This window comes from Ursus americanus, chromosome X (genome assembly GCF_024610735.1).
Source record: "Ursus americanus isolate L20-20 chromosome X, mUrsAme1.1.p, whole genome shotgun sequence".
Lineage (NCBI taxonomy): Eukaryota > Metazoa > Chordata > Mammalia > Carnivora > Ursidae > Ursus > Ursus americanus.
In genome coordinates this window covers 358,153-379,288 of record NC_142164.1, presented here as the reverse complement: position 1 = coordinate 379,288, position 21,136 = coordinate 358,153, and the positions used below count along the sequence as shown (strand labels likewise).

The 21,136-nt window shown below is 40.2% G+C and overlaps 1 protein-coding gene across 8 annotated transcripts in view; it reads right to left on the bottom strand.

Annotated features, from left to right (window-relative positions):
* F8 (coagulation factor VIII) overlaps positions 1–21,136 on the bottom strand; it is a 129,655-nt gene that overhangs the window by 67,970 nt on the left and 40,549 nt on the right. For 6 of the 8 annotated variants that reach the window (XR_015723442.1, XR_015723443.1, XR_006778043.2 and 3 more), the window contains 5 exons: positions 18,852–18,956; positions 16,785–17,006; positions 14,327–14,588; positions 13,870–14,041; positions 1,251–1,344 (listed from right to left, as the gene is read on the bottom strand). Coding sequence is in view for 5 of the 8 variants with exons in the window: in XM_045788965.2 (XP_045644921.2) it covers positions 1,251–1,344; positions 13,870–14,041; positions 14,327–14,588; positions 16,785–17,006; positions 18,852–18,956 (855 nt within the window). In the remaining 3 variants the exon portion in view is untranslated. Of the gene's footprint in view, positions 1–1,250; positions 1,345–13,869; positions 14,042–14,326; positions 14,589–16,784; positions 17,007–18,851; positions 18,957–19,059; positions 19,163–21,136 lie in introns of those variants that run through there. The other 2 variants (XM_045788966.2, XM_087860186.1) reach the window with 2 other exon arrangements.

Here is a 21,136-nt window from a genome sequence, read left to right as displayed (position 1 = left end):
GTCATGATCCCAGGGTCCTGGGATCGAGCCCTGCATTGGGCTCCCTGCTCAGCGGGGAGTCTGCTTCTCCATCTCCCTCTACCCCTCCCCCTGCTTGTGCTTTCTCTCTCTCTCTCTGTCAAATAAATAAATAATCTTTTTAAAAAACTGTCAATGTCTAGATATCAATAACATGGGAAATTACACTTTCATATATGAGTAGTAGGAGTATGAATTACAACTTTATTTGGGGACAAAAGTGTGGCTATCTATTAAAAAAGAAATACATATACTGTGACTCAGAAATTCCAATTGAGGTCAGTGAACCTGAGGATAGGTCAACAGAAAATATCTACTGTGCAGATGAGATGGAGAAAGAAAAAAATGTGATGAAAATATTAAGGCCTGTGGGACAATACCAAAATGTCATTCATGTAATTAGAGACCCAGGAAAGGAGACAGAGAACAGGGTAGAAATTTTTTTTGAAGAAATAATGACCACATAAGAACTAGGATGATCGGTAGGGGAAGAAAGGGATAAAGAAAGGGAGGGTAATCAGAAGGGGGAATGAAACATGAGAGACTGTGGACTCTGAGAAACAAACTGAGGGCCTCAGAGGGGAGGGGGGTGGGGGAATGGGATAGGTTGGTGATGGGTAGTAAGGAGGGCACGTATTGCATGGTGCACTGGGTGTTATACGCAACTAATGAATCATCGAGTCTTACATCGGAAACTGGGGATGTACTGTATGGGGACTAACATAATATAATAAAAAAATCATTATATAAAAAAAAAGAAAAAAAAAGAAAGTTGACAATGTATAATGTAGTAAAAAAAAAAGAAATAATGACCACAATCTTTCCAAATTTGTAAAAATATAAATTTACAGATTCAGGAAGATCAGTGAACCCCAAATAGGATAAATATGAAGAAAATCACAGTCAGAGAACAATAACATACAGGGGAAGAATCATTCAATGGAATCTAAATTTAGCTATTATGAAGGCCAGAAGATAGTAAAACAGTATTTTCAAAGTGCTAAAAGGAATAAAAAGCCCTCTCAACCTAAAATTCTATATTCAGCAAAATTAGCCTTCAAAAGTGAAGACAAAATAAAGACATTTTCAAATAAAATAAAACTAAGAGAATCTATCTCTAGCATACTTATGCTACAAGGAATGCTAAAGGAAGTTATTTAGTGCCTTTGAGGTTGTGACCTCATATATATCTACAGGTAAGTAGGACTTAATAAGATTGAGGGAACGCTTACCTTTTGGCAATCTCCCTGAGTGCAAAGGACTGACATCAGTGATTCCATGAGGGTAGATGTTATAAGGCCGGCTTGCTTGATTCTTAAATATAATCTGAAAGTATAAATGAAATATAAGATCAAGTCCTAACACAACTAGGATCAACAGGAAAACAAAAGCTGCCTTATATCCATATTATAGGGGTTTGAGCCTAAGTAAAGCTCAACGTATTTTTTTCCCCATAAAATTGCTCAGACAGCTACTTAGGTTTTTACTAAAGGCCCCTTTTTCATTTCTTCAAAGTTATTTCAATTTTTTTCAGGAAGTATTCCTTGCACCTTCTCACACGAATTGAAATTTGAATGTCTGCCGAGGGCACTGCTTCCCCTCAGTCTTATTTTGGGTACTAAATTCCCCAAGAGTGGAGAGGAAAACAGTGACTTGGGTGATAAAATCTTCACTGAATGAGCAGGCATGACCAGGAGGGCAGTTGATTACAGAATTAAGGAACGGTCGCAGTCAGCGTTTTCTGATTGCATGAGCTTTAAATGGGAGGAAGGATGGAAGAGCAGTAACACGGAAGCAGCAATTAAGAACACTGACCACATCAACCCAGTCTCTAGATCTGAGGTTGGATATGATATGAGGATAAAAAACCAACTTCCACCTGCATTCTTGTCTTAAAACCCACTCATTTGACAAAATCCATTAAAGAGCTGATTCCTTGCCCACACTTATAGCAGCAGAATAAGGTAGAAGAAAAATCACACAGCTCTGCAATCAGCCTTTTAAAATTCATGATCACAAATCTCAAATGAGCACTCAAGTTACCTAGCTATCCTATTAGGTTTTCCCAGAAATTCACCTTCCCACTTACTTAGTCGATTAATATTTGGTTTCAGATTCTCACTCTCAGATGCTTGTTTTCACTGAGAAAGGAACTTCCTTGTCCTCCCACCATCAAATCTACCTACCTATATGCATGTGAAAATCAATTCCTATCTAATGCCAACATCTCTTTTGTACTAGTACACAATAAGGTTGCAGCATCTTCCATTTTAAAAACTTCCTTTTGGAACAGAATAGAGAGCCCAGAAACAGACCCATACAAATATAGTCAAATAATTTTTGACAAACAAGCAGAAGACAATAAAATGGTGCAAAGATAGTCTTTTCAACAAATGGTGCTGGGACAAGCAGACATCCACATGCAAGAGAGAGAGAGAGAGAGAGAGAGAGAGAGAGAGGGAGAGAATCTAGACACAGAACTTACACCTTTTACAAAAATTAACCCCAAATGAATTACATACCTACGTAATTTTTTAGAACTCTTCTGTATGTGAGCTATGTCTATAATTACCCATTTATTTGCTTAATCATTTATTTATATCAGTAATGATTCACGGATATTTATTTTATATTTTATTTTGTTGCTCAAATTCTTCCACCTTGGCCATTAGAAGCTCTGTAAGTTGGCTCCTGTGTTCCTTTGACACTGTCCTATTCTTTTATTTTTTTTTTTGAGTACTTTCTTACTATATTAAGAATTATGCTGATGTCTCCAACTCTAATCCAGAATCACATGATTTATTCTAGCCTTATTTTATTATTACCCTCTCCAACAATGAGAAATCTGGCTCCCACCAAGTGTCATCCATTTACTTAATCTTTTTTTTTTTAAGATTTTATTTACTTATTTGACAGAGAGAGAGAGACAGGCAGCGAGAGAGGGAACACAAGCAGGGGGAGTGGGAGAGGAAGAAGCAGGCTCACAGCAGAGGAGCCTGATGTGGGGCTCGATCCCAGAACGCCGGGATCACACCCTGAGCCTAAGGCAGACACTTAACGACTGCGCCACCCAGGCGCCCCCATTTACTTAATCTTTGAATAATAACAGTTTTATTTCTTTCCAATCTAAAAACCTTATTTATTCTCCTAAGAATACTGGCTAGGATTTCTAGTAAAATATCAAATAGAGATGTGTTTTATCCAGATCTTTAACAGAAGGATTTCTGAGTTTCACTCCCAAGTATGATGGTGACTACAGGTTTTCTGCAGATCTTTATTAGGATAAGGATGTCCCTTGCAATCCCAATTTCCTATGACCTTCTATTATGTATTAATTATTTTCTACATATAAGATCATGTCATCTGCAAATAAAGAGTATTATTTCTTCCTTTCCAATCCAAATGCCTCTAATTCTTGTTTTTATTTTTTGGATGTTGTTGTTGTTGTTGTTTTTGGCTAACTGCACTAGTTTCCAATACAATATTAAATAGAAGTCACAAGAGTAGACCCTTAATTTTTTCCCCAATGTTAGGGGGGGAAAGAGTTTTTCTCCACACAATAAATTTTCTTCGATGTTCTTCATCAAATTAAGGACCTTGCCTTCTGTTGCTAGTTCACTGAGACTTTTTTCATCATGAACGGGTAGCAGATTTTGTGAAACTGTTTTTCTCCACCTATTACACGATCATGTGTTTTTTGTTCTTTATTTGATTAATATGGTGTATTGCCTTAATATTCATATATTGAACCAACCTTGCATTATCTTGGGATAAATCCCACTTGATCATGGTGTATATTGTTTGTATGTATGTGTGTATTTATTTTTAAAGATTTTTAAAATTTATTTATCAGAGACAGCCAGCAAGAGAGGGAACACAAGCAGGGGAGTGGGAGAGGAAGAAGCACGCTCCCAGCGGAGGAGCCTGATGCGGGGCTGGATCCCAGGACCCTGGGACAACGCCCTGAGCCAAAGGCAGACGCTTAATGACTAAGCCACCCAGGCGCCCTGGTTTATATTGTTTTTAAATTGTTACTAGATTTGGTATACTAATGTAGAAGATTTTTGCATCTATATTCATGAGGGATATTGGACTATAGTTTTCTTTAAAATTTTGAGACTTGTTCTATGGCATAATGGTCTAATCCTGGAGAATGTTTCATGTGTACTTGAGAAGAATGTGTATTCTACTGGAGGTGGGTGGACTAGTTCTATACATGTCTATTAGGCCTAGTTGGTTTATAAATAAAAGATTGGACCTTTGTCAATAACTGTTGAATCTGAGTGATGGGTTCAAAGAAGTTTCTCTTGCTATTCTACCTCTAGTATGTTTGAATTTTTTCATATAAGAAGTAAAAAATATGGGGTGCCTGGGTGGTGCAGTTGTTGGGCGTCTGCCTTCAGCTCAGGGTGTGATGCCAGCATTCTGGAATCGAGCCCCACATCGGGCTCCTCCGCTAGGAGCCTGCTTCTTCCTCTCCCACTCCCCCTGCTTGTGTTTCCTCTCTCACTGGCTGTCTCTGTCAAAGAAATAAATAAAATCTTTAAAAAAAAAAGAAGTAAAACATAATCCCCAAATTCTTACATTAATAGAAAAGTTTAATGGGATTCAATAAGATGTCCGAACATAACTCACATAAATAAAAAAATGAGGTAGATCTATATATCCTGATATGAAATGATTCAAGATATATTAAGTTAAAAAAATCAAGGTACAGAACAGTTTACATAGTGCTCCTTTTTTTGTTTAAAATATAAACATAAAAACATATATTTGTACACTATTTCTGGAAGAGGATATTAAAACTGACAGTAATGACTGCCTATCAGACTATGGGATTAGAAGTCTGGGAGGGGGGATTTAGGAGAGGAGTTAAGATGGCGGAGGAGTAGGGGACCCCTTTTTCAGCCGGTCCCCTGAGTCAAGCTGGATAGGTACCAGACCAGCTTAAACAACCACGGAAGCAGCCTGAGACACAGGAAGATACGTCTGGATCTCTACAAATGAACATCTCCAGCGCTGAGTATTGAGGTACGAAGCGGGGAACCCTGAAACCGTGCAGATAACGGAAGGGGGAGGGAGCCGCAGCATTCGGGCGCCGGGAAGCGGTGGCCACCTGCACGGGAGAGCGGGCGGGCTCGTGGTCGCCACCCGCGAGAGAGCAGCCTGAGACCCTGAGCCTGGAGCGCGCACCACCAGGCTTCTCACGGAACTCCAGAATCCCGGTGTGCTCACCAGAAATAGACTGAGACGGAGATCCGGGAACGCACGGGGGCGGCTGGCGGCTGGTGGTGTTAGAACCACAAAGGACAGAGACGCACTGGCCCTGGAAGTGAGGGCTGGGACGCCGGCTGTGGGGCGCACATCCCGGGACGGTGCAGGGTTGAGCAGCACCGACACAATCAGAGTTAGTGGCCAGAACATCAGTGGAGAACGGTCCGCAATCCCTCTGTTCTGAGACAGAGGCTGAGATTCGGCCACTGCTGCTCTGACTCTCAGAAGAGGCACGGCAAACCGCCAGGGAAAGCTGCCAGAGAACAAAAGCCTGGAAATACCGGCTCACAGCGTGCCCATCCCCATCCCCCCTCACAGGGGACACAGAGACTCTACCCAAATAGGGTTGCCTGAGTATCGGCGCGGCAGGCCCCTCCCCCAGAAGGCAGGCTGAAAAATCAAGAAGCCCACAACCCGGGGCGCCTGCGTGGCGCAGTCATTGAGCACCTGTCTTCGGCTTAGGGCGTGATCGCGGCATTCCGGAAAGGAGTCCCTCATCGGGCTCCTCCGCTGGGAGCCTGCTTCTCCCTCTCCCACTCCCCTGCTTCTGTTCCCATTCTTGCTGACTGTCTCTCTCTCTCTCTCTCAGATAAATAAATAAATAAAATCTTTAAAGAAGAAGCCCACATCCCCAAGATCCCTATAAAACAAGGGGCACGGCCTGGGACCCAGTCAATAATTTGGGCTCTGGACAACCCTGCAACCTCTCCTCATCAGAATGACAAGAAGGAGAAGCCCCCCCAGCGAAGAAAAGACAGTGAGTCTGTGGCCTCTGCCACAGAAATAATGGATATCGATGTAACCAAATTATCAGAAATGGAATTCAGAGTAACGATGGTCAAAATGATGAGCAGAATTGAAAAAAGTATTAATGAAAAAGTTACTGAGAATATAGAATCCTTAAGGGCGGAAATGAGAGCGAATTTGACAGAAATTAAAAATTCTATGAGCCAAATGCAGGCAAAACTAGAGGCTTTGACGGCCAGGGTCACAGAAGCAGAGGAACAGGTTAGTGAATTGGAGGATGGGTTAATAGAGGAAAAAACGAAAATAGAAGCTGGTCTTAAAAAAATCCACACCCACGAATGTAGGTTATGGGAGATTACTGACTCAATGAAACGATCCAATGTCAGAATCATCGGCATCCCCGAGGGGGTGGAGAAAAACAGAGGTCTAGAAGAGATATTTGAACAAATTGTAGCTGAAAACTTCCCTAATCTAGCGAGGGAAACAAACATTCGTGTCCAAAAGGCAGAGAGGACCCCTCCCAAGCTCAACCACAACAAACCTATGCCACGTCACGTCATAGTGCATTTCGCAAATATTAGATCCAAGGATACAGTATTGAAAGCGGCCAGGGCAAAGAAATTTCTCACGTACCAAGGCAAAGGCATCAGAATTACGTCAGACCTGTCTACACAGACCTGGAATGAGAGAAAGGGTTGGGGGAGCATCTTTAAAGCTCTTTCAGAGAAAAACATGCAGCCAAGGATCCTTTATCCAGCAAGACTGTCATTCAGAATTGATGGAGAAATAAAGACATTTCAGAATCGCCAGTCACTAACCAATTTCGTAACCACGAAACCAGCCCTACAGGAGATATTACGGGGGGTTCTATAAAAGTAAAAAGGCCCCAAGAGTGATACAGAACAGAAAGTCACAGCCAATACAAACAAAGACTTTACTGGCAACATGGCATCATTAAAATCATATCTCTCAGTAATCAGTCTTAATGTAAATGGTTTGAACCACCCCACAAAGTGCCACAGGGTTGCAGATTGGATAAAAAGAAATGACCCATCCATTTGCTGTCTACAAGAGACTCATTTCGAACCCAAAGATGCATTCAGACTGAGAGTAAGGGGATGGAGTACCATCTTTCACGCAAATGGACCTCAAAAGAAAGCTGGGGTAGCAACTCTCATATCAGATAAATTGGATTTTAAACTACAGACTATAGTTAGAGACGCAGAAGGGCACTATATTATTCTTAAAGGAAGTATTCAACAACTGGATATGACAATTATAAATATATATGCCCCCAACAGGGGCACAGCAAGATACACAAGCCAACTCTTAACCAGAATAAAGAGACATATAAATAAAAATACATTAATAGTAGGGGACTTCAACACTCCACTATCAGAAATAGACAGAACACCCTGGCAAAAACTAAGCAAAGAATCAAAGGCTTTGAATGCCATACTTGACGAGTTGGACCTCATAGATATATATAGAACACTACACCCCAGAACCAAAGAATACTCATTCTATTCTAATGCCCATGGAACATTCTCAAGAATAGACCATGTTCTGGGACACAAAATAGGTCTCAACCGATACCAAAAGATTGAAATTATCCCCTGCATATTCTCAGACCACAACGCTCTGAAATTGGAACTCAACCACAAGGAAAAATTTGGAAGAAACTCAAACACTTGGAGACTAAGAACCATCCTGCTCAGGAATGACTCGATAAACCAGGAAATCAAAAATAAAATTAAACAATTTATGGAGACCAATGAGAATGAAAATACAACAGTCCCAAACCTATGGGATACTGCAAAGGCAGTCCTAAGGGGGAAATACATAGCCATCCAAGCCTCACTCAAAAGAATAGAAAAATCTAAAATGCAGTTTTTAAATTCTCACCTCAAGAAGCTGGAACAGCAACAGAGGGACAGGCCTAATCCACGCACGAGGAAGCAGTTGACCAAAATTAGAGCTGAAATCAATCAAGCAGAAACCAGAAGTACAGTAGAGCAGATCAACAGGACTAGAAGCTGGTTCTTTGAGAGAATCAATAAAATTGAGAGACCACTGGCAAGACTTATCCAAAAGAAAAGAGAAAGGACCCAGATTATTAAAATTATGAATGAAAAGGGAGAGGTCACGACGAACACTATTGAAATTGGAAGGATTATTAGAAATTTTTATCAACAGCTATATGCCAATAAACTAAGCAATCTGGAAGAGATGGAATCCTTCCTGGAAACCTATAAACTACCAAGATTGAAACCGGAAGAAATTGATTTCTTAAACAGGCCAATTAATTATGAAGAAATTGAGTCAGTGATAAACAACCTTCCAAATAACAAAACTCCAGGCCCGGATGGTTTTCCTGGGGAATTCTACCAAACATTCAAAGAAGAAATAATACCTATTCTCCTAAAGCTATTTCAAAAAATAGAAACAGAAGGAAAGCTACCAAACTCATTCTATGAGGCCAATATTACCTTGATCCCCAAACCAGGCAAAGACCCCCTCAAAAAGGAGAATTACAGACCGATCTCCCTAATGAATATGGACGCCAAAATCCTCAACAAGATACTTGCTAATAGAATCCAACAGTACATTAAAAGGATTATCCATCACGATCAAGTGGGATTCATACCTGGGATGCAAGTGTGGTTCGATATTCGCAAATCAATCAGCGTGATACATCATATCAACAAGAAAAGACTCAGGAACCATATGATCCTCTCAATCGATGCCGAAAAAGCATTTGACAAAATACAGCATCCTTTCCTGATTAAAACCCTTCAGAGTGTAGGAAGAGAGGGTACATTTCTCAATCTCATAAAATCCATCTATGAAAAGCCTACTGCAAATATTATTCTCAATGGGGAAAAGCTGGAAGCCTTTCCCTTAAGATCACGAACACGACAAGGATGCCCACTCTCGCCACTATTATTCAACATAGTACTAGAAGTCCTTGCAACAGCAATCAGACGACAAAAAGGGATCAAAGGTATCCAAATCGGCAAAGAAAAAGTCAAAATGTCTCTCTTCGCAGATGACATGATACTCTATATGGAAAACCCAAAAGAATCCACTCCCAAACTATTAGAAGTTATAGAGCAATTCAGTAACGTGGCGGGATACAAAATCAATGCTCAGAAATCAGTTGCATTTCTATACACGAATAACGAGACCGAAGAAAGAGAAATTAGGGAATCCATCCCATTTACAATAGCACCAAAAACCATACGTTACCTTGGAATTAACTTAACCAGAGACGTAAAGGACCTATATTCTAGAAACTATAAATCACTCTTGAAAGACATTGAGGAAGACATAAAAAGATGGAAAAATATTCCATGCTCATGGATTGGAAGAATTAACATAGTTAAAATGTCCATGCTACCCAGAGCAATCTGAACTTTCAGTGCTATCCCGATCAAAATACCAAGGACATTTTTCAAAGAACTGGAACAAATAATCCTTAAATTTGTATGGAAACAGAAAAGGCCCCGAATCTCCAAGGAACTGCTGAAAAGGAAAAACAAAGCTGGGGGCATCACAATGCCAGATTTCGAGCTGTACTACAAAGCTGTGATCACAAAGACAGCATGGTACTGGCACAAAAATAGACACATAGACCAATGGAACAGAATGGAGAACCCAGAAATGGACCCTCGGCTCTTTGAGCAACTGATTTTTGATAAAGCAGTAAAAAACATCTGGTGGGAAAAAGACAGTGTCTTCAATAAATGGTGCTGGGAAAATTGGACAGCTACATGCAAAAGAATGAAACTTGACCACTCTCTCACACCATACACAAAAATAAACTCCAAATGGATGAAAGACCTTGATGTGAGACAGGAATCCATCAAAATCCTAGAGGAGAACACAGGCAGCAACCTCTACGACATCGGCCAAAGCAACCTTTTTCATGACACATCCCCAAAGGCAAGAGAAACAAAAGATAAAATGAACTTGTGGGACTTCATCAGGATAAAAAGCTTCTGTACAGCCAAGGAAACAGTCAGAAAAACTAAGAGGCAGCCCACGGAATGGGAGAAGATATTTGCAAATGACACTACAGATAAAAGACTGGTATCCAAGATCTACAAAGAACTTCTCAAACTCAATACATGAGAAGCAAATAAACAAATCATAAAATGGGCAGAAGATATGAACAGACACTTTTCCAATGAAGACATACAAATGGCTAACAGACACATGAAAAAATGTTCAAAATCATTAGCCATCAGGGAAATTCAAATCAAAACCACACTGAGATACCACCTTACGCCAGTTAGAATGGCAAAAATAGACAAGGTAAGAGACAACAATTGTTGGAGAGGATGTGGAGAAAGGGGATCCCTCCTACATTGTTGGTGGGAATGCAAATTGGTAGCGCCACTCTGGAAAACAGTGTGGAGGTCCCTTAAAAAGTTAAAAATTGAGCTACCCTATGATCCAGCCATTGCACTACTGGGTGTTTACCCCAAAGATACAGACGTAGTGAAGAGAAGGACATATGCACCCCAATGTTCATAGCAGCAATGTCCACAATAGCTAAATCGTGGAAGGAGCCGAGATGCCCTTCAACAGATGACTGGATTAAGAAGTTGTGGTCCATATATACAATGGAATATTACTCAGCTATCAGAAAGAACGAATTCTCAACATTTGCTGCAACATGGTCGGCACTGGAGGAGATAATGCTAAGTGAAATAAGTCACGCAGAGAAAGACAACTATCATATGATTTCTCTCATCTATGGAACATAAGAACTAGGATGATCAGTAGGGGAAGAAAGGGATATAGAAAGGGGGGGTAATCAGAAGGCGGAATGAAGCATGAGAGACTATGGACTCTGAGAAACAAACTGAGGGCTTCAGAGGGGAGGGGGGTGGGGGAATGGGATAGACTGGTGATGGGTAGTAAGGAGGGCACGTATTGCATGGTGTACTGGGTGTTATACGCAACTAATGAATCATCGAGCCTTACATCGGAAACCGGGGATGTACTGTATGGGGACTAACATAATAAAAAATCATTAAAAAAAAAAGAAGCCTGGGAGGGGGAAAATTTGTCTTTCACTATATATATTTTTTGCCTTTTGAATTATTTTTACTGGATAATTCAAAAATAGGTAAATAAAATTTATGAAGAAAAATTATACAAGAATAGCTAATTAAAATGTTGAAGAAGTACAATCAGGGAAAACTTGCTCTACAAATATCAAAACACAGGACAAGGTTGCAGTCATCAAAACAGTATGGTAACAGATCAATTAAAGAAAACAGATTTTAGCAATTTAGTATATAATAAAGAAGGCATTTTTAAACTAGTGAAGAAAAGGTCAATTGGCCCAGTTAGCACTCATTTGGGGAAATCCTTATTTGACACTATACACTACAACCAAAAGTAACTTCCAGAGCAATTAAAATCCTTCTTGTAAAAATAAAACTGTAAAAGTATAAAGAATAAAATATAATAGACTATTTTTATAATCTGGGGTGATGAAGACATTCCAAGGCAGAAATCATAAATGAAAAGTATCCAGAAAAATATAAATAAAAAGACTGATAAAATATCTTGACTGGAGGGGCGCCTGGGTGGCTCAGTTGGTTAAGCATCTACCTTTGGCTCAGGCCATGATCGCAGGGTCCTGGGATCAAGCCTCACATCATGCTTCCTGCTCAGCAGGGAGTCTGCTTCTCTCTCTCCCCTTCCTTCTCCCCCCTGCTCATGCTCTCTCTCTGTCAAATAAATAAATAAAATCTTCAAAAATAAAAAAGATCTTGACTGTATAAAGATCTTTATACGACAACAGTACAAGTGACAGACTGAGAAACATATTTGAAAAATAACAATGTGCCAATATCCACACTGCATAAAGCCTTTTACAAAGATGTAAGCAAGAGACAACCATCTTAACAGAAAACTGGACAAAATTTCAGGCAATTTGCAGAGGGTGTCATGTAAATAGTGAACAAACATGAAACAATATGCAGTTTCACTACTAATCAGGGAAATGCAAATGAAGACATAAATACTTGGCTCATCAAATTGGAAAATTTTCTGAAGGCTTATAATATATATTGTCAATGATGTGGGGGAAAGGATACTCAGACACTCTTGGCGAGGGTATAAATTAGGGCAGAATTGCTGAAGGCACTTCAGCAATATCTAACAAAACTCCACATTGGGAAAGGCAGTCTTACGTGCACAGTCTTTGGACATCTGCTTGGCCATGTAAGAATGCGCCTTGGGCCTGAGACCCCTCTTTACCAGGAGCTAAAGAGCCCACACAGCCTATGGCAAGCTTATCACCTCGTGTGGGAGCATCTCTCCCTGTCTCAGTCTCAGTGGGTGCTCCTTTGTTCTGCTTAAGCATGGGCATCAGTTGCCCTCAGGCATGCCCTCAGCTTTCAGTATTTCATACTCCCTGAGGGAGAAGCTGGGATCCTTCTGTCTCAGCACAAGAGGGATACACAGAGGCCAACTGCCCTGCGCTGGCTGCACACTATTGGAGCTGACCTTGCCCTGTCTCTTCTCTATGTAAGTAGAAGCATTGTTCCACCCAGGGCTTGATTGCCTTGTGTTTTCTTTGGTGACTCTGCTACCAAGATGCTGTGGGCAGAAGTATTTGGACTTCTATTCCTAGTGGTTGGCATGTAATGTAGTTGGAGTCCTCCTCTGACACAGGGGAACCTGTAATAGGTTCATGGTGTTCTGCTCAACACTCTTTCACATTTTTGAGCAGTTGAGTTGACACAAATAACCATCTAATTCCAAATCACTTGTGAAAAAATAAACCCCTATTTTTTTTTAAACCCCGGCTTACTGAGTATCCTATTCTTTGCAGCATAAGCCTTCTTTTTTTTTTTAAGATTTTATTTATTTATTTGACACAGAGAGAGAGACAGCCAGCGAGAGAGGGAACACAAGCAGGGGGAGTGGGAGAGGAAGAAGCAGGCTCCCAGCGGAGGAGCCTGATGCGGGGCTCGATCCCAGGACTCTGGGATCACTCCCTGAGCTGAAGACAGACGCTTAATGACTGAGCCACCCAGGCGCCCCAGCATAAGCCTTCTTAATACTTATCCTATATCAGGGGTCAGCAAACATTTTCTGGAAAGGGCCAGACAGTAAATGTTCTAGACTTTGTGAGCCATATAGCCATATCTAGTCTCTGTCACATGTTTGTCTTATTATTATTATTTTTTTCTTTACAACTCTTTAAAAAGATAAAATCCAGGGTGCCTGGGTGGCTCAGTGGGTTAAGCATATGCCTTCAGCTCAGGTCACGATCTTGGGGTCCTGGGATTTATGCCAGGATTGAGCCCTGTGTGGGGATTCCAGTTCAGTGGGGAGTCTGCTTCTCCTTGCCCCTCGGCTCCTCCCCGCCACTCATACTCTCTCTTATTTGCTCACACTCTCAAATAAATAAATAAAACCTTTAAAAAAATGAAAAGGTAAAATCCTTCTAAGTTCACACCTGTCCAAAAACACACTATGAACCAAATTAGGCTCACAGGCCATAGTCTGCTGATTCCTGTACTATATAATTAGTGGGAAAAACTATATAAGGATATGTATCAAAGACTGTGTAATGAGTGTTTCAAAGGGGTGACAGGTTTAATAGGTGGCATTAAATTTGTATTCTATATACTCGCATTTTTAAAACAAATTTATAACCTATATTATTTGTATAACATTTATAATTTTTAGAAGATCACATCCATTGGAACATAAGACTGAATTATGAAGCTTTTAGAAACTCAAAATTCTCCAGACTTTGTCTTCATAATTACCCAACCTTATTTCTCTTCCTCAACTTACCAACAGTGTGTCTCCAACTTCTCCATAAAGTAAAGGTCCCAGGATTCCTGATTCATACTGAATAGCTTCACGAGTCTTAAATGTTTCATCTGTGTATGCCATAAATCGGACTTTTTTGTACTTCCTACCAATCCGCTGAGGACCATTGTTCAAATACAAATTTTTGTAACTTCTGCATGAGACACAAATAGATGAGATGTTGGGATGGAGAATTCTAGGTAGAGGACATGTGGCTTAAATCCAGTTCTAAAACAGCTGAAATGATTTAATTGATGGAAAGGCATGAGAAAAATACAAGTATCCCTGATGCTTAGCTATGTTAGTAAGGCTACCTATTATTTGATTCCATATCTGTACCTAACCATAAACATGGCTTGAAGATTTGTTGTTTTGAATAATTGGGAATAACCTTTTAAAAATGTGGAAGAGTTCACATCAAGAGCTTAAAAGTGCTTACCTATCATTGGCATTGGGGCCTGAGGGAGCATAGTCCCAGTCCTCCTCTTCAGCAGCAATATAGTGGACCCAAGTTTTAGGATGCTTCTTGGCAACTGAGCGGATTTGGATAAAGGGAGAAGAGTTGTCATCATCAAAGTTAACCACATCCATGTCAGAGTCATAAAGATCATCATCATAATCTTCGTCTTCTTCATTATTTTTCATCCGTAGTTGGGGTTCCTCTGGGCAGCTATCTACTTTGACATAAGCTTCCATACCACCTGGGGTCAGACAAACCAAACAATGTCAGATTCCTATAAGACTTGCCTTAACTTCTACAACTTCATTGTCTCTCATTAGGCCTTCAAGACCCTCTCCTAAGTGTTCCCTGCCCCCACACCAATACCCTTATCTTGCCACTCTCCTATAGGGATTACCTTCCCTGTAGCTGGCACTTGCTGGTTTCTTCCTATGATCTTTGCACTCACCATTTCCCTTCTGCCTGATTCTCCTCCAGTATATGTTTTATCCATTTTTCAAGACTCACTCATTTGCTCTTATAAGATGTATGAATATTTCCCTTCTGGAACTGGCTCTGAACTTATCATTCTCCAATTTCCTAATTATATTTTCAGCATTTGGATGCCTAGGTCAGACCAACTCCTCATTCTGCCAGTTACCTAATGATTTCTATATGTACTCCATCGGATTATGATACAGACCGTTGATTTAATAAGTTTATTAGGAAAAATGTCAGTGTAGATATAAATTTTAAGACATTCCAAGTTCATAAAAACATGAAAAGGTACAACTTAGAGTTAAGGAGATATATGTTATATATTTTTAGAGCATGTGTGCCTGTGACTAGTTGTAAGGCCTACAGCAAGTCTATTCAACAATCTCAATCTCATCTTTGGCTTTATAATATGTGGATAGTAATAATTCCCACCCAATGTATGCTATAGGGCTATTTTGAAAATCAATACTAAGAAAGGCAGACGTATTTACTAGATGATGGGGAATATGGTAGATTTCAGGAGCAGCAAACAACTAGTCTGCGGTCCATTCTAGATCTAAAAATAAAAGGTTTTGTCTGTGGTCCAATAAGACAAAGCATTTTTCTGAAAAATGAGGATTAAAATCAGTGGGAAAAAGTCAAAATAATAAAACAAAACATAAAATAAACTCCTCAAACTGGGTAACAACTAACCTGCACACAAGTAAACCTATAGGATCAATTTTGTTTGTCCCCTAACATCTTGTCAAAAGTCTCATAAATATTATGTAACAGATGAGGAAGAGAGGTCCCTATTCTTCATCACTACAGAGGAGTATAAACAAGGTGGATACATGGCAAGATCAAATCTCTTCTCCAAGGCAAGCAAGGAATCTGAAGAGGGGGTAATACAAGAGTGCTAGAGCAAACAAGTGTGGTTAGACACAAAGATTAGGCCTCCTCAACATGTTTCTCCAACAACCCTCATGGGCCACAACGGAGGAGAAGACAAAGATGGATGTTAGATTTATCCAATGTTAAGAGTTAGTAGAGTAAATATACAAGAAGGAAAATGGGGGTGGGATGATCATGTTATATGAATTTTTAGTCTAGTTACAAATGAAGTCACATTAACAATAATTTGAAACCGGAAGTATTATTGTCCCAACTTGCTCAGACAGGACCTTTAACCCTTTGCAAAGTCCTCATTAAGGAGTCTTTGAAAACCTCACGTGGTGTTTCACATATGCTCACCAACTCCACTCCCACATTGTCTGCTATCCCTGACAGGCTCTGTATTTCCCATGTCTCTCATCTCCTTGCCGGTATTGATGGAGTGCCTCCATGTAGAGCAGTAGTGTGGTCTTTCACAGTGAGTACTGCCATATCCTCTTTTCTTTGCTATTTATTGCTCTGGGCATCACTACTGCTAGCCTGCAGCCCTTATGATTAGAACCTAGGCAATGTTGGGCTTTTTTTATTTCTGTAAGTTTCTCATAAACCATCTCTTCAGGGGCGCCTGGGTGGCTGAGTCATTAAGCGTCTGCCTTCCGCTCAGGACATGATCCCAGGGTCCTGGGATCGAGCCCCACATTGGGCTCCCTCCTTGGCGGGGAGCCTGCTTCTCCCTCTCCCTCTGCCACTCCCCCTGCTTGTACTCTCTCTGTGTCAAACAAATAAAATCTTTAAAAAAATCCATCTCTTCAGCTATGACCTACAATCCCTCTCTCCATATTATTAAAGCCTAAGTAATGGTATCCAGCCAGGAAACCAACGATATACTGTCCTCCCCACTTTCACCACCTCATTAGTCCCTAAAATGTCTCCCCTCCACTATCATAGTCATTTAAACTAAAAATTCACCAGCACTACTAACACTCAAGCCCTCTTACATTCAAGATAAAATCTTATACTGGACAGTGGACAGTAAAAGAAGAAATGAATATTTATGATACTCATTTTTAAGATCAACAGACATTACCATGTTGGTGAGAAGGGATATGACAAAACAGTAGAAACTGGCCAAGGTCCATCAGGGATGTCTGAGCAGTAAGGAAAGTTATTGGTGAGATCTCTAGGGAGGCCTGGCGATGATTCCTCACAAGAAATGTGTGACCTTCAAGAAAAACTGAGTGCACTTCAGGGGTGGTGCCCATTCCAATCACATGCCAATAGATTGATCTCTTGTGACATCCAGTCAGACCTATAACATAGGAATAAGACAGTTATGGTCAAGAAGTAGAGAATTTGAAATGGAAAACACTTTCTAGGATAGGATGGACAAACTGACCTTCAAATTTTTTTACTGACTTTCCAAGGATGCTGGGGTACTGCCAAACCAATAGCTCTTGCCAAGGTCACCAATGAGTGCTGTGCTGTTAAATCCAATGGACACTTTTCAATCATCTGCACCTGGTGACCACTCATTCCTTCTTGAGATTCTCTTCCTCCCTTGACCTCTATGCCAATACCTCTCTGGGTTTTGTTCCCCTATTGTTTAGATAGTTCCTTCTCCCTGCTTTCCTGACCCTTCATTAAATGACGGATCACCTAGGACTCAGGCCTAGGCTTATTCTCTTCTTAGTAAATATTTTCTCTTTGAAAAATATCAAAATTATGCAAGTGAGAGTTATTCTTCTCACCACTCTCACTTCTTAAATCCAGTCTGACACTAATTATGGCAATATAATTAATAATACTAATATTTACTGAGCACTTGTTTTATATCAAGCACTGTCCAAACTATTTTACAAGTTTTAACTCATTCACCTCCAGTAACTATATGAATGTAGAAACTATTGTTATCAGGAGAGGAAACCGATACCCAGAGAGGTTAATTAACTTGCTCAAATTGGCACCCAAGCAGCTGTATGTTTAGATCTCACACTGTTAACTACTAGGGCACAGCTGTATCATATTTTGACTCCTGAAGCTTTCAAATATACATATTTTTTCACCATCATTACTAACCCCAGCATCTTAATACAAGCTAGCTACCATTATCTCGTCTGTCTCAAGTCCAAACACTATTAAGGCCTAGAAAGCTCTGAATGGTATTGCCAATTTAGTTCTCATGTCTTTGTATGGGACCTGTTTCTCCCAGGGGAAAGCTTTAACATCTTCTCTTTGTTCTCTGAAATTTCACAATCATAATTTTGTGTGGGGATCTTTTTTTATTTATCCTGCTGGGAAATTTGAATATGAAGACTCTAATATTTTCATCCTTAACACTTTCTTCTATCATTTCTTTGATTTTTAAAATCCGTTTTAAAATGTATTCCAAATCTATTTTTGTTTTACTTTCTGGGAGATTTTCTCTATTCTAACTACCTTCTATTGAGTTTCTATTTTGACATTCATATTCCTAACTTTTGTGAGCATACTCTTGGTTCGATTGTTTCTGTTTCACAGAATCATATTATTACTTTATTGATGCAGTATCTTCTTGAATCTTTATGAAAATACTAAGTAGACCTTTTGACAAGTTTTCTTCTAAGTATTATCTCTTTTTCCTCTGGGATTATTATTATTTTTTTGTTTATCTTGCCTATCCCTTTCATGGTTCAGGTTTCCCTTAAATATTTGTTCATCCTTGACTGCCCACCTATATTTAAGCAAAAGGAAAGAGAAATCTGTGAGTTCTGTGTACATGGGCAGGCCTTCAGTTTTAGGTGACTGGAAGAAGAATCAGCCACTCCAGTTTAAGACCACACGAGAGGCCAGAATTCAGTGGGCTTTCCTTGGGATACAGAGCTGTCTGAGGAGAACCAGAAAAGAGAGCTCTAGTGGTGAATGCAGAAGACCCTGAGGATTTTTTTAAAAAGATTTTATTTATTTATTTGAGAGACAGCATGAGAGAGCATGCACGGAGGAAGGGGTTGGGGGGAGGATCTTAAGCAGACTCCCCATTGAGGGCAGTGCACAAAGCAGGGTTCCATCTCATGACCCTGAGATCATGACCTGAGCTGAAACCAAGAGCCAGATGGTTAACTGACTGAGCCACCCAGGTGCCCTGACCCTGAGGATACTTGAGCAGGTGTGCACCTACCTGGCAGAGACCTGTTTACATAGCCATTGACTGTGTGCATTTCATGCTGGACCTGAGCAGATGCAGGACCCAAAGACTCATTTGTTTCTGAGTGCCAACTTTTCCCTGTTGAGAGAAGAGGCAAATATAGGGCCAGCTAAGTGTCTGTCTCATGAATCACCCTTCCTCCCTCCTTCCATCCCTCCCATGGGGCAAAGACTGCTCACACCTTAAGCATTGCTGTCAGCACAGTAGGCATGGATGACTTGCCCTCAAAGTTAGTAAGAGAAAGGCAGAAGACAATTTCCAAAAGGCAGACATTTCTTGCTCAAATTGATTATTTCTCCCTATATTTGTCCATGACAGTAGATGGGAAGGGATGATGGCAAATGATAACTAGAAGGGAGAATATTGGTTAGTTTGTGCCACGAGGATTTCATTCTATTCATTCATTGACTCATTTAAAAGGGAACAGATGAAAATCATTTTGGAAAAAGGCTCTCAGTCCCTGCCCCCTTCTAATTGCTTCATTCAGATTGTAGTAATGAAAACTCAAGAACCTGAAAGCTTTCCACCAACCTCCTCCATGAAATTAATAACAATGAAAGCACTGTTAATATTATTATGGGACAGCCATCTCCCTGAAGTTATCCCTTTGTGTAAAGGACTGGCAGCTAATGCTGAAAGTTTCTGAAGCACCCAGCCTTTGGGGAGTTCTCATAAGTTCCTTTATCTGTTCATCTACTAATCATTCATTCATTCATCCAAACATATTTACTGAGCACCGTTGAGTGCTAAGCACTGAGGACAGAGAAAACACAGTCTCTGCCTTTAATGTGCTTACAATTTAGCTTGAATAGAGAAGCTGACAATTATAACAGAGTGAGGACTAATGTAACAGAGATTAGAACAGCTAACACAGATGCAGAGACGAGAAGGAACTTCACTTTACTTGAAGGGAAAGGGATATAAAACCAAAGAAGCAGGCAATGGTGATTTAGTGTGATAAGGAGGAAACTCCAGGTGCCGTAGAAACATATAAAGAGGCATCCAACCCAGACTGGAAGGAGAAGGAAAAACTTAAGTTTTTTTTCCTGTACAATGAGGCAGGAAGAGGAGCAGAGTGAGGCTAGACAGGTCATCAACAATAATGGAGTGTCAGGGGACAGGAAAAGATAGGGAGACTAGTCAGGAGAGAGATGATGGGGTCCTCAATTCAGAAGAGGCAGTGTGGGAGGATAAGATGGGAGAGAAGATGATCATGTTGTTGTGTATATAATGATTATATTAGGAGGAGGAGGTGGCAGATTATATTAGGAGTGAGGACCTACTCTGCACCACATAACGTTCTAAGTTACCTTATTTAAATCATGTACTTAATCCCCACAACTATCCTATGAAGAAAGTACTACTATTTCAATTTTCAATAGGAAACTGAGACACAGAGAGGTTAAGTAACTTGCCAAATAGAAGCACATGGTAGAATGCTGGTTGCCAGGAGCAGAGGGGTGGGGGGAATGGGGAATTGTTGTCTAAAGAGTACAAACTTTCAGTACCTTTTTAAAGATTTATTTTTTAGAGAGAGGGGGAGGGGAAGAGAGAGAGGGAGAGAATCTTCAAGCAGACCCCCTGCTGAGCATGGAGCCCGACACAGACATTCAATCTCACGACCCTGAGATCATGACCTGAGATGAAGCCAAGACTTGGACACTCAACCAACTGCACCAGTTTTAAGATGAGTAAGTTCCAGGGATCTACTATACAGGTGTGATAACTACGGTTAATACTACTGTACTGAACACTGAAAATACGCTAAGGGAGTAGGTTATATATAGGAGCACTCATCACACACACAAAATAGTAACTATGTGAGGAGACAGATATGTTGATTAGCTTGACTATAGTAACCATTTTATTATCTTTTTTATATCAAATCACGTTGTACTCCTTAAATATTCATATTTTAAAAATTTGTCTTAAAAAGACACATGAAAAGATGCTCAACTAAATTACTAATCGTCAGGGAAATACAAATCAAAACTGCAATGAGATACCACCTCACGTTACTCAAAAATGGCTAGTATCAAAAAGACAAGAGATAACAGGTGTTGGCTAGGTGTGGAGAAAAAGGAAGCCTTGTGCACTATTTTTGGGAATGCAAACTGGTGCAGCCACTGTGGAAAACAGTATGGAGGGTCCTCGAAAAGTTAAAAATAGAACTACCCTATGATCCAGTAATTCCACTTCTGGGTACTTACCCCCAAAATACAAAACCACTAATTCAATGGGATATATGCACCCCTATG